The sequence below is a fragment of the Nomascus leucogenys genome, chromosome 24, assembly GCF_006542625.1.
Source record: "Nomascus leucogenys isolate Asia chromosome 24, Asia_NLE_v1, whole genome shotgun sequence".
NCBI lineage: Eukaryota > Metazoa > Chordata > Mammalia > Primates > Hylobatidae > Nomascus > Nomascus leucogenys.
The window spans coordinates 1,325,702-1,337,634 of NC_044404.1; the positions used below are offsets into that span (position 1 = coordinate 1,325,702).

Consider the following 11,933-nt stretch of genomic DNA (forward strand, 5'->3'; position numbering starts at 1 on the left):
GACAAGTTTCACTCCTATTGCCCAAATTGGACTGGAGTGCAGTGGTGTGATCTCGGCGCATTGCAACCTTCACCTGCCAGTGCTCGAGCAGTTCTTGTGCCTCAGCCTCCAAAGTAGCTGGGACCACAGGCACATTCCATTGCTCTCAGCTAATTTTTTTGTAGAGCTGAGGTTTCACCATGTTGCCCAGGCTGGTCTCAAACTCCTGAGCTTAAGTGATCCACCCGCCTCAGCCTCCTAAAGTGCTGGGATTACAGGCCTGAGCCACCGCACCCGGACATGATATTATTTAATATTTCTTGGGCCAGGCGCAGTAGCTCACGCCTGTAATCCCAGCACTTTGGGAGGCTGAGGTGGGTGGATCACTTGAGTCAGGAGTTTGAGACCAGCCTGACCAACATGGTGAAACCCTGTCTCTACTAAGAAACAAACAAAATTAGCCGGGCGTGGTGGCACACGCCTGTAATCCCAGCTACTTGGGAGGCTAAGGCAGGAGAATTGCTTGAACCCGGGAGGCGGAGGTTATAGTGAGCCAAGATCGTGCCATTGCACTCCAGCCTGGGCAACAAGAGCAAAACTCCATCTCAAAAAATATGTATTATTTTGTTACTATATATAAATATATATTTAATATTTATATACAAATATTAAATACATAAATATATATAGTTACTTAATATATTGTTAATGTTAATATGATTAAACCGAATGTTAATATGATTAAACAGAACATAGTTCACCTCACATATTTCTTTATGTTTCAGATGCAGAAAGAAAAAGTTTATACACTCTCTTTCTGGAATCTGTACAGTCCCGTCTTCGACATGGAGAAGATTCCACTCCACAGGTTCTTACTGAGCAACAGGTAACCAAGGAGAACCTAATGAAGATGCAGTCCATTGCTGAAAGGCATCTTGAACTGGATGATGTTCATGATCCACTGCTTGCCATTAACTTTGCAAGGTGAGACACACCTGCAAGGTTATCAGTAATTGAAATGGCATCATTTGTGCAATGTTTGCTAACTGTTTATTTCTGGCAGGTAGGGCTTTCCAGGCCTAAAAACAAAAACGCTTGTAGGCTATCCTTTCTTTTTTCTTTTTTCTTTTTTTTTTTGTTTGTTTGAGACGGAGCTTCACTCTGTCACCCAGGCTAGAGTGTAGTGGCGTGATCTTGGCTGACTGCTGCAACCTCTGCCTCCCAGGTTAAGCAATTCTCCTACCTCAGCCTCCCAACTACCTGGGACTACAGGCATGTGCCACCACGCCCAGCTAATGTTTGTATTTTTAGTAGAGACGGGGTTTCGTCATGTTGGCCTTGCCTGTCTCGAACTCCTGACCTCAGGTGATCTGCCCACCTCGGCCTCCCAAAGTGCTGGTGGGATTACAGGTGTGAGCCACTGCGCCATGCCTATCCTTTATAACAAGCAGAATACAAGATGTTGTGCTCGCCTACTTAAGGTGTATAGTTTGGATTCCATGTCATTTGTGGAAGTCTGCAGACTTGGCCCTGCCACCATGTCGTACAACTTTTGTCTGTGCCCTCGGGCCCCTGGAAATGTCATCATTTACCCAGAAGATGCTGAAACTCTGGGCCATGAGTGGGCCCTGGACACCCATTGAGTCAGGGTCCCCATTGGCGTATAATATGTCCTGGGCTTAAGCTGCTTTTAGGCACTTAGTCCATTAGAGTAAGTCATTAATACCCACACAGTTCCGGGTTGTCTAATGGCCAGCATTTGCTGTGTCCAGCCCTAATCACTAGAAAGACCAGCTCTAGTACCTGACCCTAAGGCAGTGGCAACTTCAAGAGACTGGTTCACTCAAAGGATATTTTTGGGAGAAAGATTTTTCTCTTTCTGTAATAGTTGGTAACTTCAAGACTAAAGGTAAAAATGGGACTTCAGGGTTTTGATTTAAGAGAATTCTGTTGACAGCAGCTCATAAAAAGATGACTCACATTTTTGTCTTGAAGGATGTATTTGGAGCAGAGTGACTTTCACGAGAAGTTTGCTGGTGGTGATGTATGTGTGGATAGATCATCGGAATCTGTGACATGCCAGACTTTTGAATTAACGCTGAGATCCTGCCTCTATCCTCATATTGATAAGCAGTATCTAGATTGCTGTGGAAATCTCATGCAAACTCTAAAAAAAGATTACAGGTAAAAGAGTAATTTAATTTTGGAAGTAGTAAATAGTTGATTGTACTTGAAGAACAGTTGAGATTATTTTAAAACCTATTTCAATTCAATTTTTATTAGAGTAGGAAATGGATATACAATAAACAATTTTTTAAGAGAAATCAATTGACCATCAATATTTTCTTAACTATGTTGTGAAACTTAATTCTTTATTTCTGAGAATCTTTTCCAAAAGAAATACAGAAAAAGCTTGTAGAAGAATTACAAAGTTTGTTATCAGAATGAAAAACACTAAATTACTTAGTGATAGATGACTAGTTTTTTAAACTATGGCATATCCATAAATATGGCATATACTTACCCACATATGAACTTTGTAAAGTTCATAAAAATTGTGGCAATTAGGCCAAGCGCGGTGGTTCACGCCTGTAATCCCAGCACTTTGGGAGGCCAAAGAGGGAGGATCACGAGGTCAGGAGATTGAGACCATCCTGGCTAACACAGTGAAACCACATCTCTACTAAAAATACAAAAAATTAGCTGGGCATGGTGCTGGGCGCCTGTAGTCCCAGTTACTCTGGAGGCTGAGGCAGGAGAATGGCGTGAACCCAGGAGGCAGAGCTTGCAGTGAGCCGAGATCGCGCCACTGCACTCCAGCCTGGGCGACCGAGCAAGGCTCCATCTCAAAAAAAAAAAAAATTATGGCAGTTAAAAAGCAGGATATATAATATGGTAGGACCTAGATTTTCTTAATGCATAGAAGAGAAGACAGGAAAGAAACATTCCAGATATTAAATATTAATGGTGGAAATCCACCATAAATGATGGGATTTGGATTTTTTTTTGTTACTTTTTTGTGACTGCCCAATTTTCTATAATGTTATAGAAGATAACCTTTCTGATGATGAAAGGAAAACCTATGCTGTTTTTATTATTGGAACAAGTTTAAGAGGTGTTAATATTTCTAATTTTAGCAAATGTAGAATGTAAACTTGTTTCACTAAAAACAAGGTACAAAACCTGCTGTTGATCCAGAATCCTCCTGCCTTACGAATGCCAGAGATCTTAGTGTCACTCATTTTCTCTCCATTCAGGTTGGTAGAATACTTGCAAGCTATGAGGAATTTTTTCTTAATGGAAGGAGGTGATACCATGTATGACTTCTACACATCAATTTTTGATAAAATAAGAGAAAAGGAAACATGGCAGAATGTGTCTTTTCTTAATGTCCAGCTCCAAGAAGCAGTAGGACAGCGTTATCCTGAAGACAGTTCACGGTAAAATATGGACGTCACCTTTATTTAAATTAGTGTAACATGAACTATGTGCCCATAAGTCTTCTATTAATTACACATATTATTTGGTCCTCACACTATTCCTATGAGTTTTACTAATATTATTTTACATATTAGAAAATGGAGGCCAGGCACGGTGGCTCACACCTGTAATCCCAGCACTTTGGGAGGCAGAGGCGGTGGATCACCTGAGGTCAGGAGTTCAAGACCAGCCTGGCCTACATGGTGAAACTCTCTCTCTACTAAAAATACAAAAAGCATGGTAGCAGGCGCCTGTAATCCCGGCTATTTGGGAGGCTGAAGCAGGAGAATTGCTTGAACCTGGGAAGCAGAGGTTGCAGTGAGCCAAGATCATGCCACTGCATTCCAGCCTGGGCGACAAGAACGAGACTCCATTTAAAAAAAAAGAAAAAATTGCGGCAGAGGCTAACTACGTGACTCTCCCGCTAAACAACAAGAGACGTTGAGATGCCACCATATAGCCAGGTGCAGTGGCTCATGCCAGTAATCCTAGCACTTTGGGAGGCCAAGGTGGGAGGATTGCTTGAGCTCAGGAGTTTGCAACCAGCCTGGGCAACATAGTGGGACCTCGTCCCTATAAAAAAAGAAAAAAGTTGCCACCATACAACCTGTCAGGGTCTGATGACCTCCTTCACATGGCTGGAGTCAGTACTTCCTCTCTCTAAGCTCCCACACATGAGGTTTTTCAGTCCTGCCTCCTAGAGAATGCCCCTGATCTCTCAGAACTGGCTCAGAGCTCCCTGATAACCTCTGTGTCTCTCAGCCTCACTCCCTTCCACCAAAACGGACTTGACCCTCACCAGGGTGACCTCAGACCACCAGCAGTGACTTCCACCACTCATCCCTATGCTCCCTGTGGGTACCTCCTAACAGATGGACTAAGCTTTGTCTCAGAAGGGAGAAAGCTATTTACTCTCTGGCTCCATTTTCCCAGCCTCATGTCTTGCACACATACACACCATGTTCTCTCTCCTATCTCACTTTGCGTTTCAGGGATTTCAGAATATTTCTGGTGTCTGCTAGTACTGTCCTCCCGCCTTCCTGTGACATAGTCTCCAGTTCATGGGCCCGGCAGAGGTCTGCTCACTCCTACATCCCCTTTGTCTTCATGTGCTGCACTGGGCTGGGAGTCCTGGAGGGAAGATTGGCTTTCTATTGCCTGCTCAGTGCAGCACCTAACTTAGTATTAATATTTGGTAGATGCCTTCAAAGCACTAAGTGAATGCATACATATCAGGCCATTAAGAGCTAAAAATTTTTTTTTTTGAGACGGAGTCTTGCTCTGTTGCCCAGGCTGGAGTGCGGTGGCACAATCTCAACTCACTGCAAGCTCCACCTCCCAGGTTCTTGCCATTCTCCTGCCTCAGCCTCCTGAGTTGCTGGGACTACAGGCACCTGGCTAATTTTTTGTATTTTTATAGAGACAGAGTTTCACTGGGTTAGCCAGGATGGTCTCGATCTCCTGACCTCATGATCCTCCTGCCTCGGCCTCCCAAAGTGCTGGGATTACAGGTGTGAGCCACCGCACCCGGCCAAGAGCTAAAAATTCTGATTAGTGCCTGTGTCATGGATCAGCCAGTTCATAATCACACACTGCCCTGCGACATCTCTGGTTTGGAAGTTAACTCCCCACTTTAAACCTTCTTCATATGCATCCAGGCATCCCCTCTTAGTGCCTCTGTGACTGTGGAAGAGGACATCATTTCTAAGGAACCACTGATAGGAGTATTTTGAGGATTAAATGAGCTAAGGACACATAATAGTGCCTGGCACTTGGACATTTTCATGTCCATGTTAGATGCTTGCTTTCCCCTGTGAGTCACATTCAAACCTGTCTCAGGAACTCGTGGATGAAGCACTGCACAGCACCTCTGGTGTAGAAGCAGACCCCATTCCATCTCGATGGGGCTCTCGAAATAGTACTCTCACCGCATGCTCGGCTCCCTCGAGCTGCTCTGCTCATCCTCTCCTGCCCATCCCCAACCTCAGCAGAGGCTTCATCTTCCCAGCCATTGCCTGAAGTTTACTGTCTTCCTCAGCCTCATCTTTTTTCTAATTACTACCATTGTTAAGTGTCTCTTCTATAACTAAACTCATGATTTAAAAGTTTTCCCCCTGTTATTTCTAAATCCAAATTTCTGCTCTGGAATATATGTTAGAAGAGATACATTTGTTGGAATGTTTCCATTTCTTTTATGAAATGCAGTATCTTTTGGGGAATATTATGTAAATAAAATACGAATTATTTTAAAAGAGCATTTTTGTGTGACAGAGTGCTTTCACAAACTAAAACTGAAATTTCTTTCTTTAGTTTATCTATATCTTTTGAAAATGTTGACACAGCTAAGAAGAAGCTGCCTGTTCATATTTTAGATGGTCTGACCCTCAGCTACAAGGTATATGCTGATATTCTTTGTATGAACCGTGTTTTCTGCTAACATTAAAACATGCAAGTAATTGGTTACTTTCTAATTTTGTTTTTGTTTCCTAGGTCCCATGGCCTGTGGACATTGTTATAAGTTCGGAATGTCAAAAAATTTATAATCAAGTGTTTCTTCTCTTATTGCAAATAAAGTGGGCAAAATATAGTCTGGATGTTTTACTTTTTGGTGGTAAGATTTGTTTTCAGCAGATAAATTGTAATTTAATTTAATTTTAGCCCTTAATAAAAGAGGTTGGTGGGAAAGGGAAGCATATGGGGATCTAGGAAAAAAAAAAAGAATAAGTTGGTGGTGGTTGATCATTTTTTATGTGTACACAAATGCCAAAATGGTGCATATTCTAGCAGTAGTTTTATGGACATCAAATACCTGAAAGAAAGATCAGGAAGTTGTATGTACAGTTGATCTGAAATGCAGCAACTTGATTAGGAAAAGTGATACAGGAAACTTTTCCCACTGCACCTTCCAGAGGCACTGAGGTTCAGTTCCTGCCACCCCTGCCAGTGCTTTCTGTGGTGCCAGGGCCACATCCGTCAGAGTTTCTGCCAGGCGTCATGGTGCAGTGGGGTTTGAGTTGATGCTCTTTCTGTCCACTTTGCCTTTCCAATGTTTTATAGAACTGGTTAGTACTGCGGAAAAACCACAACTTAAAGAAGGCCTTATACATGAACAAGACACAGTTGCTCACTTCGGACCACAAAAAGAACCAGTAAGACAGCAGATTCATCGCATGTTCCTCTTAAGAGTGAAGCTCATGCATTTCGTGAACAGCTTGCACAACTACATCATGACCAGGGTTTGTGCCTCTCCCATCTGCTTCAGTTCTATTGCCGTATCTATACAGTTGTTCATAGAGAATTACTCATAATATGTTTATAAATACAAAATACCTACAGACTGTGAAAACGGGACATGTAGCAAATTTGATCATAAAATAACATGGCAGTGGGAGGAAGTTTTTTGTAAATATACCGGAATATGTGTATCCAGAGGTTGCTGTCCCTCCTGTCCAGCAGCCCCTGGGGACAGGCACAGCCACAGCTCATCTTCTGGAATTGCCTTCAGAATGTGCCGCATAGTCCTTTAGGTTTCAGTAGTGGTGACAACTGTCCCTAAAAAATGGCTCCAATATTTAATAACAGCCAAAATCCACTGTGGTGTGTGGGAGGAAGATGCAGCCAGGTTATAGACTTCTTTCTTAAAAACAAGAACTCACTACAAAGTAAATGAAACTATTTTTCTGATACATCTACAAGCCAGTTCTAGAGGAAGTTCTGAAAGAAGGGTTCAGAAATTGGAACAAGAGCAGTATTATTAGAGGACAGTATGCATTTGGGGTTTGAATTGTTGTTTAGACCTGTTTATACCTGGTCTGTGAGTTCTGAAACCCACCTTGCTTGGGTGAGGTGAGCCGCTGAAGCCTGTGTTTTGGATGGGAAGGCTATGGCAGAGGGGCTCCATGTTTCCCCTGACTGCATTACTGCCTTCACAAGGTTGGCCTTCATTAAGCCCCTAATTGTTAAAAGTAAATGATAAGAGTTTAAGTTTTTTCTTAGTTTGTTTTTTATTTGAAGTATACTTATACTCATTTTAGAGAAAGATCAATGTATGAGAAAAGGAACTTAAGAAACAAATTCATTGTAATTATTTGTATAAAAGTAACACATTTACTTGATTTTTTTTTTATCGATGTGTCTTATATAAAGTTTAATGTACTTGCCCCTTCCTGCCAGGAAGTCTGTTAGTCCAGAGTTTGGCGTTCATTCATTCACTGTGCAAGTGCGCATCCTACAGGATTGCCCCCGCCGTCCTTTTAGGATCAGAACACCAGAGTATCCAGCCAGCCTTTGAAGAATGGTACTTTATGAAACTTTCTAGATGTGCTTATGGAAGGAAGAATTTGAGAAGAGTAGAAGAGCTTAGTAAAAAAGATTTGTGTGCAGCACACAAGTCCTCAAAGAAGGCTGCTGATTAAGCTTTTTATCTTTCTCTTCCAAGATTCTACACAGTACAGGGCTGGAGTTTCAACATCAAGTCGAGGAAGCCAAGGATTTAGATCAATTGATTAAAATTCACTATAGGTATCTGTCAACCATCCATGACCGATGTCTGCTGAGAGAAAAGGTACATGAGATGTCTCCTGCAGATGTGGCCACTGCTGGCGAGTGGCGCTATCTGCCTGCTTTGGAATTTTATGATGATTAAGCTTCTGTCCTGTAGAATATTCTTTAAGGAAGAACCAGACCAAATGAGGTTACAAACAAATGCCCCAGGCCGGCCACAATGGCTCATGCCTATAATCCCAGCACATTGGGAAACTGAGGCGGGCAGATCTTATGGGCCAAGAGTTCAAGACCAGCCTGGGCAACATAGCAAGACTGTTTTTACAAAAAATTAAAAAGATCAGCAGACATGGTGGTGCATACCTGGAGGCCCAGGTACCTGGGAGGCTGAGGTGGGAGCATTGTTTGAGGCCAGGAGTTTGAGGCTGCAGTGAACTATGATCTGACACCACTGCACTCTGCACTCCAGCTTGGGTAACAGAGCAAGACCTTGTCTCTTTAAAAAAAAAAAAAAAAAAAAAAAAAAAGAAGAAGGAGGAGTGCCCTATTCGTAGAAATTGTATCTAAGAGCAACATGAGAACTGTGTGTGATAGTCAACACTTACTCTGCGTTACTCTTGGATTCAGTTGGAAAATTGTGTCTGCAGTTGTGGAGCAATAGCATGTCTACTTCATGTGAATAGATAGAATTCAGTAATGTTAAAACCATTGGAATTATTTGTCTTAGTTTCATTGGTGAATTTAAATGGCCATCCCAGGAAAAGGTCTTAATAGTTTGTTTCGTTGGTTTGACTGTACTGCTAATACCACCTGTATCTTACATTCAGTGAATGCATGTGCCTGGTCCCAAATGGGCATGGTTCAGAGCCTAGTACCCTTCCATATACACAGAAGGCAGTCACTGTGGTGATGAGCTTTTTCTGTGATTCATTTAAAATAGGTAAAAGTGTTGGTATCAGTGTCCAAACCTAGTTACACAGTTTGTGTTCTGTGACTTTGGTCTCCAGGTCAGCTTTGTGAAAGAAGCTATCATGAAGGTGTTGAACTTGGCTCTCATGTTTGCAGACGGTTGGCAGGCAGGCCTGGGCACTTGGCGGTAAGTATGTGATTTCTGAAGCATCTGCGCTGTGACCATTTCAGCTTCAGCTTCCCTTTTTTTTAGAGACAGGGTCTTCCCAGCCACTCAGGAGGCTGAGAGGGGAGGATTGCTTGACCCCAGGAGTTCAAGACCAGCCTGGGCAACACAGCAAGACCCAGTCTTTTTAAAAAGAAAAAAAGTGCAATTATTTTGTGAGAAGTAAAACATTTTTAAAAATCTGAGGTCTTCTGATTTAAACAAGCAAACATTTTTAGATTATACTCATGTTATATTGTGTACGTTTTGTTAAATTTTTATCATGGACACCTTCAAACAGAAGTGGCAAGGACAGTGTTGTGAACACCTTGATGGCACCTGCTTCAGCTGTGCCAGTGAGGACAGCTCTGTCATGTCTGTGCCCACCTCCCCAGTCACACTTGCTCAATTATTTTAAACCAAATTCTGGACATCATGCTAGACTATTCTCCAAAGTTGTATTTTGGATGAGCTCTAAAAGATGCTGTGTTTTGAGAGTGTTTGTTATTCCCACACATCACATAGGCAAGTGCACTGAATCAGAGGAAGTGGCCCGGGAGCAGTTCCCTCTAGCACTGCCATCCTTTACTGTTAACTCCAGTGTACAGCTCAATATTTTGTTACCTGTCCTGTTTATAAAGTCAGTACAACAGTAATTCTGCTGTTACTTCCATGAAATAAAAGTGCATGTTTGGTTGACTGTACTTATTCCATGTCAGTAAGGAGGTAAGAGTTCATTTGAGTGCTAGTATAATTCGAAATCTCCCGTTGGCTGTACTCGGAATCAAGAAACTAAGATAGTAGATGAAGCCATACCTGCAGGGATGGAAATAGAAGTCTTCCTTGCTTTATATTGCTGGCTCAAAGTGTGCAAAATATATTTTGCTTTCTTTTTTTTTTTTTTTTTTTTTGTCTCACTTTGGGGTGGAGGAGAAATAACACTGCTGCATATGCTTTGCTGAAATTCAACTCTTTTATTTTACAAATAAATGTAAGAAAAATCCAGGGGGTGAGGAACTTAAGCCTATCAACCATCGCAGTTTGTGGATAAGTTAATTGTTCCTGATTGAGACTTAAAGCTGAAAAGTGAAAAATTGTAGAAGCAATGTGAAATTTGCTTGAATGCTATTAGATGATATTTTTGAGCAAATGGTGTTGTGGCTGTGTTTTGAAAGGAATCTTTATCTTTAAAGTATACATTTATACTTATGAAATATTCATGACTGTGGTGCTCTGATGTCTCCTGTTTGCTTCTGAATATTGTGGTGGGGCTGTGGAGGTGTAAGCTTGGCATCTGGGTGGCACCTGCCATGGCTGGGCAGTGGGCCGTGGAAACCCCTTCTGAAGTTCTCTCTTACATGTGTTTGATATTTCTCTTTTTTTAAAAAAAAAAAAAAAAAAAAAAAGCCAAGCGCAGTGGCTCACGCCTGTAATCCCAGCGCTTTGAGAGGCCGAGGTGGGCGGATCTCCTGAGGTCAGGAGTTTGAGAACAGCCTGACCAACGTGGAGAAACTCCATCTCTACTAAAAATACAAAATTAGCCAGGCATGGTGGTGCATGCCTGTAATCCCAGCTACTTGGGAGGCTGAGGCAGGAGAATCGCTGAACCCAGGAGTCAGAGGTTGTGGTGTGGTGAGCCGAGATCGCTACATTGCGCTCCAGCCTGGGCAACAAGAGTGAAACTCTGTCTTTTTAAAAAAAACAAAAAACAAAAAAAGGCAGCCGGGCTCCATGGCTCACAACTGCAATCCCAGCACTTTGGGAGGCCAGTGGGGGCAGATCAGCCAAGGTCAGGAGTTCGAGACCAGCCTGACCAACATGGTGAAACCCCATCTCTACTAAAAATACAAAAATTAGCCAGGCGTGGTGGTGGGCATCTGTAATCCTAGCTACTCAGGAGGCTGAGGCAGGAGAATCACTTGAACACAGGAGGCGGAGGTTACAGTGAGCCGAGATCATGCCAGTGCACTCCAGCATGGGCGACAGAGCAAGACTCCATCTCAAAAAGAAAAAAAGCCTTTTTAAAAATGATTTCAAATTTTAAGTTTTATATCCTTAATGTGTTCTTTATTTCAAAGAGAATGTATGCTTGTAAACAATAAAAACAGAACTGTATAAAGGAAAAGGGAGTATCTTTGGACCTCCTAGTTCCAGAACTAGATACTATCTGGAAACAGCACAGTTTTATATCCTAATGAAACTTCCTTTGAAACACTTTGACATTTTTTATTTTAAAGTAGGGTAGGACGTTATGTGTTTTATTTTATAATCTTTAGATTTAGGATTTTAAATAATTAAACCAAAATACATTTGAAATTACCCACAGATATCTTGAAGCCTACCTATATACCCACAACGCACTTACTTAATTGAAATTTACTTTTATTCCTAGAATGGAATCTATAGAGAAAATGGAGTCTGATTTTAAAAACTGCCACATGTTTCTTGTAACCATTTTAAACAAAGCCATCTGTAGAGGATCCTTTCCCCATTGTGAGTATATCATGTTAAAATATTTCTACCTCTGTATTTCCTTGTAACTAAGTGTTTGTGCCATTGTTTTGTTACTGATCCCATGAAGAATTAGAAATTCTCACCATTTTCAAAACTGAAAAGTCCCTTAGCAGTTGTCCCATGCTTTGAATTGCTTTTTAAGCATTACAGTGAGGTGAGCGAATATCAAATATTTGTAAGCCTGAGGATCTTACTTTCTGGTATACCATTTATTATAACAGATTTCTAAAATTCTTATTAAATAGTCAATGGCAGAACAGATTTCTGTCGCACTTCACTATCATGTAGTTTTTGTAACTATTTCTTTTCAAAAGCTAGACTTTTTAAAATTTTTTTTAGGAAT

General features: G+C 41.6%; 1 protein-coding gene across 8 annotated transcripts in view; it reads left to right on the forward strand.

Moving 5' to 3' along the window:
• Nucleotides 1-11,933, forward strand: part of TUBGCP5 (tubulin gamma complex associated protein 5) — a 49,046-nt gene that overhangs the window by 28,633 nt on the left and 8,480 nt on the right. For 6 of the 8 annotated variants that reach the window (XM_030805323.1, XM_030805324.1, XM_030805326.1 and 3 more), the window contains 9 exons: nt 765-963; nt 1,975-2,163; nt 3,237-3,419; nt 5,770-5,854; nt 5,950-6,070; nt 6,517-6,695; nt 7,898-8,023; nt 8,970-9,058; nt 11,469-11,569. In XM_030805323.1, the coding sequence (XP_030661183.1) occupies nt 765-963; nt 1,975-2,163; nt 3,237-3,419; nt 5,770-5,854; nt 5,950-6,070; nt 6,517-6,695; nt 7,898-8,023; nt 8,970-9,058; nt 11,469-11,569 (1,272 nt within the window). Of the gene's footprint in view, nt 1-764; nt 964-1,974; nt 2,164-3,236; nt 3,420-5,769; nt 5,855-5,949; nt 6,071-6,516; nt 6,696-7,605; nt 8,024-8,969; nt 9,059-11,468; nt 11,570-11,933 lie in introns of those variants that run through there. The other 2 variants (XR_004028422.1, XM_030805328.1) reach the window with 2 other exon arrangements.